Raw genomic sequence first — 14860 nt, 5'->3', positions numbered from 1 at the left:
GAATGGGTCAGCTGTTTGGTTTGCTGCTTGGGTTTATTTTTGTCTTGCTAGCACAGACTCCTAGGGAAACGCTTTGCCTCCTGCTGTAAGTGGTTCTTTAGCAGTAACAGGAATAGAAGATGGAGTTTCATACTTGTGCCACATCAGGCTGCTTTGGCACTTCTTTTTATTAAAGATGACTGGCAATACTTTCTTAAATTGAGCTTCTGTACTCAGCTGCTTTTTATAAAGATGACTTAAAGCGTGCTCTGCCTGTTTCCTCTTGCCTGAAGCTTGCTTTCAGCCCTACCTGTTTCACTCTTGGCTTGTAAATGGTCCTGCATTGTGCCTGTGGAGTCCCAGGACCTTATCTGGGGTTGGGCTGAGCCTTTCAATAGACAAAGATCCTGGACTCCAGTGCTGAATAGATGCTAACAGTCTTAAACGGGCTGAAATCCTGAATCGATTGTTCAGGTCCTGCCTGGAGGCGTCCTGTGAGTTGACAGTTCAGTAGCTTGTTCCTGCTGCTTCCAGGACAGGGCTTCCTTTGCTTTTTAGCGAAATGGGGGGGGGGGAAGCTCATGTGTGTGGAGAAAACTATCAGATCATGTGTTATGGCAGTAAAACTGCTCATAATGATAGGGTTGGGGGCGGAAGTGCAAAGTTCTGTACTTGGGCTGGGCTAAAGTTCCTGTGTCCATGTGAAATTCACTTTAGACCTGCCTTCTGCCACAGGCCGCGTACTAGAAAGATCAGTAAGGGATGATTTGAAAGTAAAACCAGCTCGGCGCTTCAGGCTTGCTAGTGGATGAAGGAGGGGGAGAAATGTGGGGGAAGTCAGGTCCAAAACTCTTGCAGAAATGCATCCAAAAGGTAGATGTATTAAATGTCTCCTTGACAAGTACAAATGACCCAATTTAGAGCTATAGGCTTTTGTGTGTCTTGGAATAGCAGGGGCTTGTTTGCCAGCCTCGCTGCAATTCAGTTCTTTGAATTTGGCTCTAACTCGATTTGCTTAATGGCAAGGATTCTGCTCCGGAGGCTGAGACTGGCGAGGTTGTGCCTTCCTGCTCTTCTCTTTAATGTGGGTCCTAATTGGTAGTGATACCGTTTGCTCAGCATGTTCAGGAGCAGAGTTCTGCTGCAGTGGCTCTTGGGTGGTGGGAAGGCCTGCCCTCGGTCCAAAAATGCTGGTCAGAGATTAAGTTTAGCAGCGGCTTGAACGTTGTGCTGCTGCACTGAAACAAGCCTAGATGTGAAAGTGGGTTGCAAGCAGAGCTGGGGGAAGCAGCTGCTCTTGCTGATTCTCTGGACCGGCACCAGGAAGCAGGAGGGGTTTGATCTTTTTCATGCAGAGGAAGCTTTACAAGAGCTCTGGCTTGTGTAGGATGGTCCCAAAACCTTGATGCTGGTAGACCAGTGCCTGTGGAAGGTCATGCTAAAGCAGAGCTGGTTTGGGGTAACCTCCCTTTGTGGTCAGGAGCTGCTACCTAAAGGGAAGATCAGGATTTGGCTCTCTGCCTTTCCAAGGGAGACCTTGGGACTTGGGGCTATGTTTGATTAGCTGGGAAGTCATGTTTTTACCGCAAGCCTGTTTTCTGAAGTGATTGCATGGCTGCTGACTTGGGTCGTTCCAAGATGTTCAGAGCTCCAAACATGGGTGGTAAAGTGAGCCTTGCTCTCTTCTGCTATGCACAGGAGGAGCTACTGTGGTTTCTTGTGGTGGCTGCCTTGATCATGAGCATCCCCCTTGTCCCCCAGTGCCAGGAGGCCAATTCTGGGGAGAAGGCGCATGCCTCTGTTAATTAGATCTCTGCTTTAGTGTTGTGACGTGCTGGAGAAAAGCGGCAGGGAGCTTGCGTTAGCAACCACGCTAGTTTGGGTGCTGTGGCTATTAGTCTAAAGTTCATCCCACACATCATGGTGTGCTGGTACCTGTTTGTCACTGGGGCAGTCCTGGTTTGATGTGATGTGCTGACAAATTGCTGACCTGTTTGCTTAACTGTTTCTTTAATGCCAAGAATTGCACTTGAGTGTTGCTAAGACCTGGAGCTTAAGCTAATATGAGTATTGGAGGCAATCCAGACTTTCCACAGTGTGTTGAAACCCAGGTGGTGAGTACTAGCCTGCTTGACACTAATACTTCTTTTTTACCAGAAAGAAGATACCGGGAGGAGCATAAAGGACTGCTGGGATAGCCCAGATGCCCCTGCACTTTCCACTTGCAGCAATGCAGATATATTTCGCCGAATAAATGCCATGTTGGACAACTCTTTGGACTTCAGTGGAGTCTGCACCACGCCAGTCACAAAAAGCAAACGTGACATCCTGCCAGGTGAGTGTTTGGCTGGTTTCCAGGTGAGCTTGAGGGTCCAGGGCTGGCGGGAGGGGGGAGTTGCTTGGTGGGACCTAGCGAACATGTGGTGGTACTTCTTGGTGGTGTGATTGTTGGCATGTGCTTGTGAGCAGAGAGCTGCTTGGAGTCGGGGTTAATGCTGTTTTAGTACTGGGGGCTTCATTTGGGTGCCTGAAATGGATAATCCAAGTATTCCCTGGCAGTGTGGAGGTGCCTGGGAAGGCTTGCTTATGCTCCCTGTGAAGCTGTGGATCATCGTGTGGGCAGGACATGAGCTCTTGCTGCCTGACTTGCCAACTTCTGGTGTAGATAGTTCCAGCAGACTCCTTTACAGTCTGCCTCTCCTGGAGGCACGATTAATCTGTTAGCGGTTAGTATGGCTGATCTGCTGCATACACTAAAAATGCAGAAGAATTTTGAATAACAGTGTTTGCTACAGGTCAGTTAATCATGTATTTAAGAGCACACTGAAGCAGTACGTGTAGATGAAGACTTCCTTGCGAAGCAAGCTTGGGGTTATGAAATCAGTGCTGCAAGTTTTGCTTCCTGCAGGCTGAGGGGAGTAGGCATATTCTGCTGTCTTGCACTTGATCTGCTTCAAAACAGAAGGCTCCGTGCCAAAGCAAAGGGTGTTGGGTCCAATCTTATTTTTATGTAAGTGAAGGACAGGCTTTTGTCCCTTTACAATGGGCAAGATCTGCCAGTAAATGTACCTGCCCAGTGCCTGATGTTCCTCTTCCCAGCGCACTTCTGAGCAATGGCACTTGTGCCAAGGATTTGGGCACTTAAAGATTGCTGTTGCTCCTCCAGCCTCTGAATTACAGGGTCAATAAACACTTTGGCCATTATTGGAAACAAACTGACCCTCTGGACTTGTCCCAAAACAAAGTGGGAAGTAAAGGGAAAAACCTCACCAGCTGGTGACCTTGCAGGCTGCTGTAGGCGGAGGAGCTTTCTCTGCAGTCACTTGGAGACAGGGTTGTCTTGTGGTCATGGATAATCTGATGAGTTTTAATCAAATGGATGTAAAAAAGCTGCAAACAGGTGTCTGGGCATCCTGTGGATCTGTTTGATGCTTGCGCAGTGCAACGTTGTTCTGGACTAGCAAAATGACTGCTACCAGATGACTTCCAGTGCAGCTTAATCTCCCGGGTATTTGAAGGGCTTAGCACTGTGGACCGGGGCTGATCTGGCCATGTGATCCTGTGCTGGCGCTGCAGAAATACCAGGGGAAGTGGATCGTTCGCTTCGAGGTACGGATCTATAGCCAGCATTGCTTGAAACGTGCCTAGTAAAACAGTATTGGAGGATATGCTGGCTATTCCTGAGCAGTTGCGTAGTGAATATAAACTAATTCAGGTCAGTGGTGTGGTTAGTGGTGCATTTTTAGAGATTTGCTGTTGTACTGAGCTGTTTAGACTTTTTTTGTCCCTTGGCACAGTGGTAGTCAGTGCTGTATCTGATCGTGGTGCACTGGAAGCATAAGGGAGAAATAAACCTAAGTATTTTCCTTTATCTCCTTACAATGAGTTCATGAAAGAGTTGTTTCTGGCTGCCTTGTTGAAATCTTAGTTACAGCCTTTCATATTCCATTTATAATTTGGAATGGGAATGTTTCCTAATTAAGTTCAGCTTACTTTCCAAAGTTAACCTAGTTGATAAAGGAACTATCCCTGCCCACTAGAGCAGATTCATCCTGTGAAGATGTGGGTTAGTTCTGGTTTTAGGTCTGGGCTTAGAGCTGGCATATCAATTTTAATTTGCAGTACTGTCTTCTGGACTTCTAAAGCTTTTCTCTGAGGGACTGGGGTATTCACGTGGCAATGAAATGAACCTGCTTACTGACCTGCTGCATGGAAATCTCTGCTTGGTCTGTCAGTTGCTGTGGTATTTCTTAAGGATGCCTGGAGCAGGGGCTCTTGCCTGGTGTGGAACTGCTGAGAGGTGGTGTCTTGATTGGAAACTGGGTGAATTTCCCTTCAGTGGTGTTAAACTGTGCTTGTGTTTCAGGCTATCACTGAGTAACTTCTATGGAAGACCTCTTGTAGGACAAGTATGGTGGGACTTGCATGTAAAAAAGGGAGGCTTCCTCTAGCAAGCATTATTTCTGCTGCAGGGCAACCAAAGTTGTGCTTTTTGGGACATCCTAAGCAGCTTTTCTTGTTCCTGATGTAGCAGTTGAGGCCAGTCTCACAAGTAGGTGCTGGCTGCTGGCACAGCCATTCGCTCAGTGTGGAGGCCCTTCTCAGCAGTGGGTAACCTGACAGGAGGCTTTTAGCTTGTATCAAATCCCTTGTGCATTGCCACAAACGCTTGTGACGGCACGAGAAAGAGGCTTGCTCACTTCCCAAAGGATGCTGCGCACTGCTGGAGCAGGGCTAGAAAGTGGCTGCCTTGGGTGCGCTCACCCTTTAGGCTAATGAAAATGTGATCTTTTTCAGAAGGTGCCTCTGGGCTGTACAAGAGACTGATAATAGAGTACAACCTGAGCTACCCTGGCCAGGCCAGCAGTTATTAGCTGTAAATATGTGGATGAGTTGGCATCTGCCGGTGCATTGGCAGTTCAGAGTTATTAGTCTGCTTGCAGTCCTGACCTTGTTTTGTTAGCGTCAGTCAGGACCTCTTGGTAGGTAACGAGGGCCTGAATGCAGCGGTTCTGCAAGCTTCCTTCTGTCTCTGGACCAGAGAAGTGCCTGAGCTGCTTCTGAGCATCTTCTCCATGAAAAAGTCGGCGCTGTCAGCAAGGACGTGAATCCTAGGACAGCCGTGATCTGCAAATGGGGAGGTGTTTTGGCCCTCCGACCCTGGCCTAGGTTGTGGCAGTCTTTTGCAGAAATTCATACCTGATGGCTGTAAGGCTAAGCAGCTGATTGCTAAAAGTCAGAATATAATGCTGCTAACCGCCCCCTGCGCTGGATAGACGGTTTAGAGCCTGAAGCAGGCTGTTGGAGCTGCTTGCCATGCCTTTGAGTGAACAAGATGAGGCTCTGCAGGATCAGTGTCTTGTCTTCAGTGAGCCTGGCTTCTGAGCAGAGAGACCCTTGATCTCATGTGGTGTCTTGTCACTGCTCCAAGTTAAATCACTTCTGAAGAATTCATGAGTCTCTGGTGCTTTTACTTGGTGCAGGAACAACTTGTGTATTATAGTTAGGCTGTATTATCATGAAACTTGTACCTTGGGCAGTCTTAGTGAGCCTGGAGATCCACCCTTAATGTAGTAGCTATAACAGGCGAAAGGACTGTCTTTTTACAACTTAAAACTCTTTTGGTTGGGGGGCTTGGGGAAGAGATTTTATTCCAGCAGGGGAAATACTTGTACTTTAATCTATTCATGGTCCCTCAAGCTTTTCAGTTGTCTTCCTTAGGTCAAACTAAATTTATCCTGGATTGGACTTGTGTGTAAGAAGCCCCTTTCAGCATTAAGAGGATTACACGTGGTGGAGAAGGAACAGCAGAAGTTCGTGACCTTTCACTAATGCTATTGGGGAAACACGTGTGGAGACACCTTACTTGGTGCGATGAGGTGCGCAGCAAGATGGTGCTGAGAAGAGATCAGTACAGCAGCAGTGTGAGCAATGTGAGAGAACAAGCTTATTCAGCAGTCCTGTATGTGACACAGTTGGAGAGTTATCCAGATCTGGGCAGAGCTGCGTGGCAGAAGGGACTGCCACTGGAGATTTAGCTTGCCATACCTAATGTTAAATCTCTATAAGGATCAGTTTGCAGTTAATGATAATCCTTGGTGAACTTAGTTGCCTTGTCAAAATGATCTGAGTCGTCAGGCCCCAGCCTGACCGCTGCCGCAGTGGTTCATGGGTGCTTCCTCCAGGAGTTCCCCAAGCCCAGGCTTAGGTCGCTAGCCCAAACCGAAGGGTACAGTGCAGCAGTGTGGTGAAAGCTGTCATTGTAGAACCTGTCTGGTAACTTCTGGGACAGGATTGTGTGGTGCTTCAAAACACCTGCCTTTCAGGCTGATTCAGTCCTCTCTGAAGAAAGGCAAAACGTCTTCAGAAAGGTTGTGTAGTGCAGACATTAACTTTTAGTGGCTTTTAATGTGGTGTTGGAGATGGGAGAGAAAATGTGGCCTTGATAGAGACAGGAGTCAACATCTCCCATCAGCTCAACTCCTACCAGTGCTGCTGGAGTGCAGCCTGTCGTTGGGCAACTGCTTCATGGGGGATGTGGTTCTCCTCTCCCAAATTTAAAGCTGATCTGTATGTTCATCGCTGGTCTGAATAAGAATGCGAGCAAAGCCAGTTTCTTAAGGTAGCAGGTGGTTTGTTTGCCAGGCTTTAAAGCTGGACCTTGCTGGGTGGAAGGTGCTGCTACCAGGTTTGGTTAAAAAACCTAAACCAGCTTTTGAAATCGTCCTGTTCTGTGGGCACAACTTCCAGCTTAAGCAGAACAGTGAGTAAAGCTCCCTCTTCAGCCTTTGCATGCCCATTTACTCACCTGGCTAAGCTGACTGGCTTCAACTGAAGGCATTGCTGGCTTAAAATAAATGGATTTAAAAGGATTGTAGGTACCCCAAATGTCCCAGCAGCATTGATTTCCCTTTCATTAAGCTCTGCTCATTTAACTGAGACAAAGCAGCCATTATTTTGCTATAAGTTGACAGTCCATTGTGTGAAGAAATGGGAGATGCTTAAATGACTTCCTGGGGATGGGAGTGGCTTAAGGTGCCAAGTTCAGTGTAAAGGCTGTTAGTTGTGGCCCATCAGGTCCTAATGATTCTCAGTGGCTGCTTTATTTAAGGAAAACTGAAGAACAAATGCAAACCCAGTCTAGCTGATGACTAAATCGGCTTCCTGTTTGCTCTCAATTGCAGTCAATTAATGACCTATCACTTGTTTAGCCACCCAAAAAGTCCTCTTTGGTACTATGATGTAAATTCCTCTGTTCTTCACTGCCCTGCAGCTGTGAGGAAACATGCCAGACAGTGCTGGATGCAGCTGACCTGATGTGTGTGGTCTTGGATGCGGGGACAAAATGTTGTAGATGCAGAGACCCCAAATGTAGCGCTGCTTGCCTGGAGTGCATGGGGTTCACGGGGTGCCTGAGGCAGAGCAAGGCTGTCAGCAGGAGCTCATGTGGAGCTGGCAGCTGAGAACCATTTGGCTTGCCCCAAATAAATGCTCTTGTCTGGCGCACACACATCCAGAATAGTGAAATTCAACACCTGTGCCCCAAAAGAGGTGCACACCTACTGCCTTTGGTTTTGCCCTTTAGATTTCAAGTGTCATGTTAACAGGTCTTTGCCTATGCAGGCACAATGCAGTTCTGTACTGGAGAGTAGCTCTAGTAAAAGGGTTTCTTCATCAGATCTGCGAGTGGAAGCAGATCATGGTGGTGTTCTGCAGAGACTTGGCCTAGAGCTGTTGTGCTCTGCAGTAGTTGCAAATTGGATGGTGTTGCTGAAGATCCAGGTTTCCTGTGGGTTTCCTGATGTGCTGTTGTTCAGGTTTTGGTGCTGTAATCCTGTGGCAGTCTCTCTTACTCTTGGAAGAGGTAGGTAGAGCAGTGAGGTGAAGTTGCAGTGCCCTCTTCCTTAGTTTCTTAAATAGTTGCTTGCCAGCTGTTCAAGTGTTTGTGGTTATGGGAATAAGGCAAACTTCTTGCTCTGGCTGTGAAACAGGTCATGCAGCAGCAAATGCCTCCACTTGAGGAATTTTTCAGATTACAGGGAAGATGCTTAGTTGTGTATCAGAAAAACCTCTTGTAACTAGTAGGTTTATGCCTAACAAAAGCTTTCCTAAGCCCCTGATGATCCTCGGTGTACCTTAGGAATACAATTGGTTCATCCTCTAAAAGCTTTCATTTGAGATTTGTTTGTCTTGCGTGCAAAATGTACTTGAGAAGCTTAATTTTCAGGGATGCAATTCCTAGCCTTTTAAATTGGGTGTGTAAAGAGGTGTGAAAGGCAAAACAGTACTGCTTCTGTGAGCTGCCTTCCCATTTGTCATCTGAAGGCTGCAGAAATGCTCACCTTGCCTCTTGCTTCTCTGGATTTGGTTTGGAAGTTCAGCTTGGTCAGAGCTTTAGTCCACAAGGTAGGTGCACACAAAGGTGAGTCCGGTTTTGTCACTAACAGAGCTTACAGCTGAGTTGTGCTTATCCTTCCCCTGCTCTGTACACTCAGGGGCCTTGTTTGTGGAGGGGCTTCCTCTGTGCTCAGGTTCTGCTAGAAATTAGCACGTGGGAGCAAAGGGAGACCTCTTCATGGCTGCAGAGGCAGTAGGAGTGGGATCTAGCTTGTTTGGGTCATGCTTGCTTAATCATTTTGTTGCTGCCTTTCTCTAGATTTTCTCAGTTTTTAAGATAAAACCCATTTGCTGGATTTTTAGCTGGCTTTGCAAGCGGCCTAGATCTGGAAGGCTCAAACATCTGAACGTCTTTGTGCTTGATTGAAGCATGACCTTTCAAGACTAAGTCTGTTGGCGCAGAGGGATGCTGCTCCTATCGGACAGGGACTGAATCATGCTCAGCTCTCCCCATGCTACCTTAACCCGCCTGCCACAAACTGCCTGTGGATCGCAGCTCCTGGTGCCAGTCCCTGCTTGTCCTCTCCGCACAAGCTTAGGCTGTAATTTTCTAAATATTTTCCTGTTTCAAATGCCTGGTCGGTGCAGCCACACTGCATACCAGATCAGGGGAATGAAGCCAGGCTTAAAACTAACTCCTGGTGGCTCGGTTTTAACCAGATCAGCTCCCCAGCCCAGCTTCCTGTGTGGAAACTCATCTGCCTAAACTGGTGTAAGTGGGGAGGGAGCGCTGGGGTGGGGACAAATGTCTGGGGCTGCAGCTTGTGTAAGCTGTCTGGGCTGGTAGGGTTTAACTGCAGGATAAGAGCTGAACTGTGTGGAGATGCTTGCCTTTAAGAAGCCTTTGAAATGTCTTAAATACGATGCTAACATTTGAAGTCTGAAAAATGCAGCTTTCCATCCGGGCGGTGGTGTGGAAAGCTGTCCAGCCTGTGCTGCAGTGTGCCCTGGCTCCAGGGATCTCCCAGACATACAGGAGGACATCATCCAGGAGAGCTGCCTGCTCTGAGACCTGGACTGGAGCGTTTTACTAAGGACTTGCTTCTCATGATGATGTTGAAATCAAAACTAACCAGCTCGGGAGGCGGGAGCTCAGTCTCTCTCAGACACTCGGGCGTGAGCCCAGCGCAGCACGGCTCCCTCTGCCAGGATGGTTGGCTTCCAGTGGCAACTCCAGGGGAAAATCCAGGTTGGAAAGACTCATGCTGGTTCTTGGGGCTTGGAAAAGTCTGCAGCGAAGCATTTGGGCTGGGCTGTGTCAGGTTGCAAAGTGAAATTATTTAATATTTGGTAGATGTTTACTTATGAATAACTTGAGGTTATGACTCTTTAGACTGAATTTTTGTAGGAAATTAATTCTTCCTACCCCAGTGTTCTATTAGTTTTGTCTGCCATCAACAATTGATTGCTTTGTAACAAATTTCCAGAATTGAAGAATTTGAAATAACTGAATTGAATTTGAAAATAACTATTCCAGAAATCTATTTAAATTCTATTTTTTAAGTTGGTATTTTTCCTTGATGACCCGTATCCATCTTTCAGTGTGATTGGGAGTGTTAAAGGGGAAGCAGGCTTGTGCTGGCTATTTGCTTTGGATGGGAAAAGGTCTAATTAAAAAATGCTGGTTATCTAAGCGAATTCTACTCCATGCTTCAGCAGTTAAACCCATAACTGAATTGCAGGGAGCTTGTCTTTAATGTAGACTGAAATCATCAGAGGGAAACGTAGATCTCTTGAACCTGAATCTGATGGGCTTCAATTAAACAAAACAGCTTATTTCCTGAAAAATGTAGATAGCTAGGGGAAGTGTGGCTGGATGCTGTGGAGTGAGTGCTTCTCATTGCTGATGAATTTGTTCCATGTTTTCCTTACTTCTTCAGTGGTGGGTTTCATCCAAGATGTTGGATCTGGGTGGGATTCAAGTTCTGCTGTGTGTTGATATTCTGTTTGTGTCCATGCTTCCCAGAAGATGAAGCTTGATGGGAATTAATCTTGAAGACAGCATAAAACCTAGCAAGATCCTGGTCCCCAAAGGGAAGGTAGTCTCCTACTGCCAGGGATCTAGGCTAGAGCACAGCACTTGCGCATTTTCATAAACGCAGAAATGTTACATATTCATATGGGCAAGTTATGGTTGCTGTGGGAACTGATTTATCTGAGCAATGTGCCTTTATCCTCTCCTCCCTACAGCTGCATTAAATGTTTTTAGGGCCTGTCCAAAACAAGCAATCTGAAAACTATACTGGAAGAATTAATGCAGTGAAATACCCTGCTGAAGGTGCAGCGTGATGCTTTTGGAGGAATATTTGATGCTGTTACAGGTGCTTGATAGTAATGTGACTGAATTGGCACTACAGCTTGTACTAGTACTACTAGGGGAGTAGGAAAAAAAAACCCTGGTGGATGCTATCCTGGTGAAGTGCTATGGAGGAGGCTGCAGCTGGGAAGGGGGAAGGTGGCACGTTGCCAGCAGGTACGGTTTTAGCTGGTCTCATCCCGACTGCAGTGTTTCAGCCCCCTCGCTGTGATCTGGGAATGCTGGTGCTCCTCAAATCGCTGTGGGGTGAAGGTGAGGGTCCCACCTCTGGTGACGGCAGTGGCCTGCTGGCAGTGGGGCCTTGCCTGGGCTTCGCTAGGTCACGGGCAACTGAGTGGCATGGGATGTGGCTGTGGGTGCGGAAAAGGAGGCCAGGAACGCTGTCAGGCTGTCTGGGATGGCTGGGGCTGCACATGAGGGATAACGTGACAGGCTGGAGTCACTGCAGCGCCCTGCTGAAGAGCCGGGAGTGGTGTGTGCGAGGTGTACATCTGATGGCACAGTGGGAGGGTGTGGGGGCAGGGGGAGGAGGAGGAGACAGCTGCTGCTGCTTGGTAGCTGGCTTATAAATGCCCTCTGACTCAGATTTCGGGTAACACAGCTGAGCATCTTGTGGTTTCATCAGCCCCCAGATCCCCGCATTAAACTGGAATTCTCAGACTATGAACCTGCTGCGTTTCCTTAGGCTGTTGGCACAGGCTTAAACCGAGGCAAGAATCTGGTGTCTCCAGTACCGTAGGCTTGTGAACACCCCGGAGGGGAGGGCTGGGAAAGGGGGGGGACCAGGCGGGCGGAAGGTAAACAGGCCATGAAAAATTCCTGATGTGAAATGGGTCCTGTGCTCCGGCCGGTCCTCTTCTCCCTGTACCAGCGTGATGTGCCTGCTCGGGCTGGACCCGGGATAATGGGTTTCTCTCTGGGTAGCTGGGGGGCTTGAAGGTTATCCTTGTTACTCAGTGGTAAACAATGCAGAGTCAGTGAGGCACAGTGGCCAAGTTGAACCAGATAGATTATGCTAGCAGAATTGCGAAGCTTTGCATTGGGCTCTGAATTGGAGCCAGCAGCTGGAATCTGTCCAGGACTAAAGTGTTTTTGGGTTTTGTGGGTGGAGGGAGGCGGGGACAGGAGAGCTGGGTAGCACTAAAACTGTCTGCTCTGTCGCTGCTGCTATCGTCGTTGCTGGGGGGATTGCTGCCTTGAGCCTGTCGTCTGCTGTGCCGTATTGTGGAGCCCTGCTTTTGTGCTGCCTGCCTCCCTTGATTTACTGGAGCTGCACTTCTCTCCTCCTGCCTGCCGTCTTATCTTTTGGGGGAAATCTTATCCTTTCTTCTTACCTTTATTTTGTAAGAGCTGATGCAGTTCTCTTGCATGGCTGAGTGACGTCACTGTCAGCACAGTAAGCATCAGCAGCCTGGTCACATGCTGACCCAGTCAGTAATGCAGACGGGATAGGAAGGTGGAGGGGCTGAGGGGGGTGGGGGGCTGGTTTCTGGACATATGGTAGCCCTCCCTTTTGGGGTGCAACTGCTAGTTGCAGAAGCTGTGGCTTCAGAGCGGCACGAGACCTGGCTCGGGGCTTAACGCTTCGGAAAACTCCTTCTTTAAAAAGAAAAAAGCAGCCCTGAACTCTCAAGCTTCTGTTTGTTCTCAATCTGAGCAGACTTCCAGGACTCTGAAGAAGCAGTGGCAAGCAGGATGCTTTTCCCCACGTCCACGCAAGAGTCTTCCCGTGGCCTCCCAGACACCAACGATCTGTGCCTTGGCCTGCAGTCCCTCAACCTGACAGGGTGGGACAGACCCTGGAGCACCCAGGACTCTGACGCTGCAGCACAAACCAGCACACAGTCCGGTGAGTCTGACACAAGCAGCAACAGTTGTTGAATTCCTTTCATTTTTGGCTGTTAAAGCTAACGTGGAGTGATTAGCTTGTGTGATGGGGTGCTGGCAGTTGCTTCTTGACCTGTAATGCTTGTGTAATGTGGCGGTTTAGTTGGGGAGGCTGTGGCTGGCTGTGCCACAGCCCCCTCTGCTCTGCTGTCAGTTCACTGCAGACAAGAAGTGCCCGGGCTTACGTTTTGCTCGGTGCTGTAATGCTGGTGGAGGAATAACCTCGCTGAGAGAAGAGGAGAAATCCTCTCCCTGTGTTTAGAGTGGGTGGGGGGGTGTGGTGTCAGGAGGCTGAACACGCCGGGTGGGAGTGAGGCTGAACTTCGCTCCCGCAGCCTGAGAAAATCCCTGGTGGCAGGTAGCTCTGCAGGCAGGGGTGCATGTGCTTGCAGAGGGACCCCCCCCTCGCCTGACTGCGAAAGTCCAGGCAGCACTGCTCGCTCCTACGCTACGGCAGCGTTGCCTGCCAAACTCTGCCTGTGGGGTGTGGTAGGCGCAGCCGGCACCCGACTAACAACTTCAGCCGGCAGCTCACAGGCTGAGTGGAAGACTTGGAGGGATCCTTCTCCACTCCCACGTTCAACTAGAAATAGCGGTCTGCTCCTAGCAGTGGACTGGAGGAGATGCAGTGGAATGGCTTCTTGCTTTAACTCTTTTGGTCCAGCGCAAACCTACGTGATCGGCAGGGTGTGGGCTTGCAGCCACGCGCTGCTGGCTGGCTTGTCCTTCCCCCTCAATCCTCTCAGTCTGGTTTTGCAGCTGGCATCAGATGGGGAGTTTTGGGGGTGCTGGGTGCTTCTCCTGGAGTGATGCAGGGTTCAGTTAACTCTTCCAGAGGCACCAGCCTTCTATGTAAAATTGCAGGAGGAGAAAGGGGTGCTGCGTGCACAAACTTAATGCATCTCCTTGGCCTGGTGACAGGGCAGGAGGGTAAAACAGAGGGAAGAGTTCATTTCCCAGCCTTTAAGGGCTGTAAAAACCAGTTTCACAAATGGTGGTATGCTCGTTCCAGTATCAGTCCATGGAAAGATCTAGTGCTTTGGCAGAGTTTGTACAAGTTCAGCCTGGTTGCTACAGAAACTCATCCCTTTATAGCAGCACGCTGCTGCTTTGTTAAAAGGATAGTGCATCTCTGCACAGACTTGGGTGACACAAGAGGCCCCAGGCGTAAAGTTGGTGCTGACAGGAATGTAGATAGCTTCTGGGATGGCCTGGGCAGTGTGATTTGCCCATGTAGATGTTGGGGGGAGCAAGGGGGTGCTGTCGACCACCTCTGATGTCCAGGGGATGCTGCCCTCAGGACAGGAAGAGCTTCTGGGACACAGACCTGAATGTTGCTGCATGGGTTGGGGGTGGGGGGGGGGGAATCACTTGTGGGGTAGTGGGAGTTTGAAATGACAGCTTCATCAGCGCAGCTCACTTGAGTTTCTATATCTAATTTCTGCAAGACTTAGCGTGCAGGCTTGCGTGTGGGCCCTAGCACAGGCACTTAGGGTCTGCTTGCAGTCAGGTTGCAGTAGCTTTATTAAGCCTTGCTCTGCTCCAGCACATGGTCCTATGGGCTTCCCCTAATGAACCAGGGAATACCACACACTTGGTATCTGTCCTCCTTTCCTTGCCAGCTGAAACCTTGAAGGAGGAGGGAGAAATGAAAGTTTAGTGTGCAGTGGGCTGGACAGGTGCCTTAGAGCCATACATAGAGCCGCTTATGGTTGCTAGCAGTGGGGCACTGAACCTGTGTTATAGGATTTTTAATGTAAAAAGCACACTTAAAGCAGGCAACATCCACACTGAAGGATTCTGCTGCTGCTAACAACCACAACGCCTGGTGCTCGGTGCACAATGTCTCTGCAGAACAAGGGCTGTCGCACACCGAGGCAGCCGCTCTGTGCGGATGTCCCAGCCCCACCTGATCCGCTGTAGCTGTCTCCAGTGCTCTCTTGGCCGGCTTCCTGCCAGGCTGTCTTGGCAGAGGCACGGATGTCTCTGCAGCGCTCTGGCAGGCAGGCGAGCAGCGCTCGCCCAAGCCTGTGGCAGACTTAGCACCTCGCAGGTTGGGCGGTGGGGCCGAGTGGACCGTGGTGGTGGGGGTTCACTGTCAAGGGTGGAGGGGCTTCTGGTTTCAGGGGGGAGATTCATTTGGAGATGACTTGAAGGTGCTCCAGTGACCTCCCTGCTTGCAGAGGCTGTATCTGGTGTCAGGTGCCCCCGCTGACTGCAGTGCATCGTGCTGGAGCTCCTGCCTGCCGCAGAGGCCTTGGGAGAGCGGGAGGGAGGAAC

At 49.3% G+C, this 14860-nt stretch overlaps 1 protein-coding gene across 3 annotated transcripts in view; it reads left to right on the top strand.

Annotated features, from left to right (window-relative positions):
* Positions 1–1716: 1716 nt before the first annotated feature.
* The window catches only part of CPEB1 (cytoplasmic polyadenylation element binding protein 1), a 37796-nt gene continuing 24652 nt past the window's right edge, over positions 1717–14860 (top strand). Inside the window, exons 1-3 of one of the 3 annotated variants that reach the window (XM_009576477.1) lie at positions 1717–1731; positions 2137–2314; positions 12354–12542. In XM_009576477.1, coding sequence (XP_009574772.1) covers positions 1717–1731; positions 2137–2314; positions 12354–12542 — 382 coding nt within the window. Of the gene's footprint in view, positions 1732–2136; positions 2315–12350; positions 12543–14860 lie in introns of those variants that run through there. The other 2 variants (XM_009576478.1, XM_009576479.1) reach the window with 2 other exon arrangements.

This window comes from Fulmarus glacialis, unplaced genomic scaffold (assembly GCF_000690835.1).
Source record: "Fulmarus glacialis isolate BGI_N327 unplaced genomic scaffold, ASM69083v1 scaffold2984, whole genome shotgun sequence".
Taxonomy (NCBI): domain Eukaryota; kingdom Metazoa; phylum Chordata; class Aves; order Procellariiformes; family Procellariidae; genus Fulmarus; species Fulmarus glacialis.
Note: the sequence above shows the minus strand (reverse complement) of the source record. Positions and strands in the feature narration are given on the sequence as shown.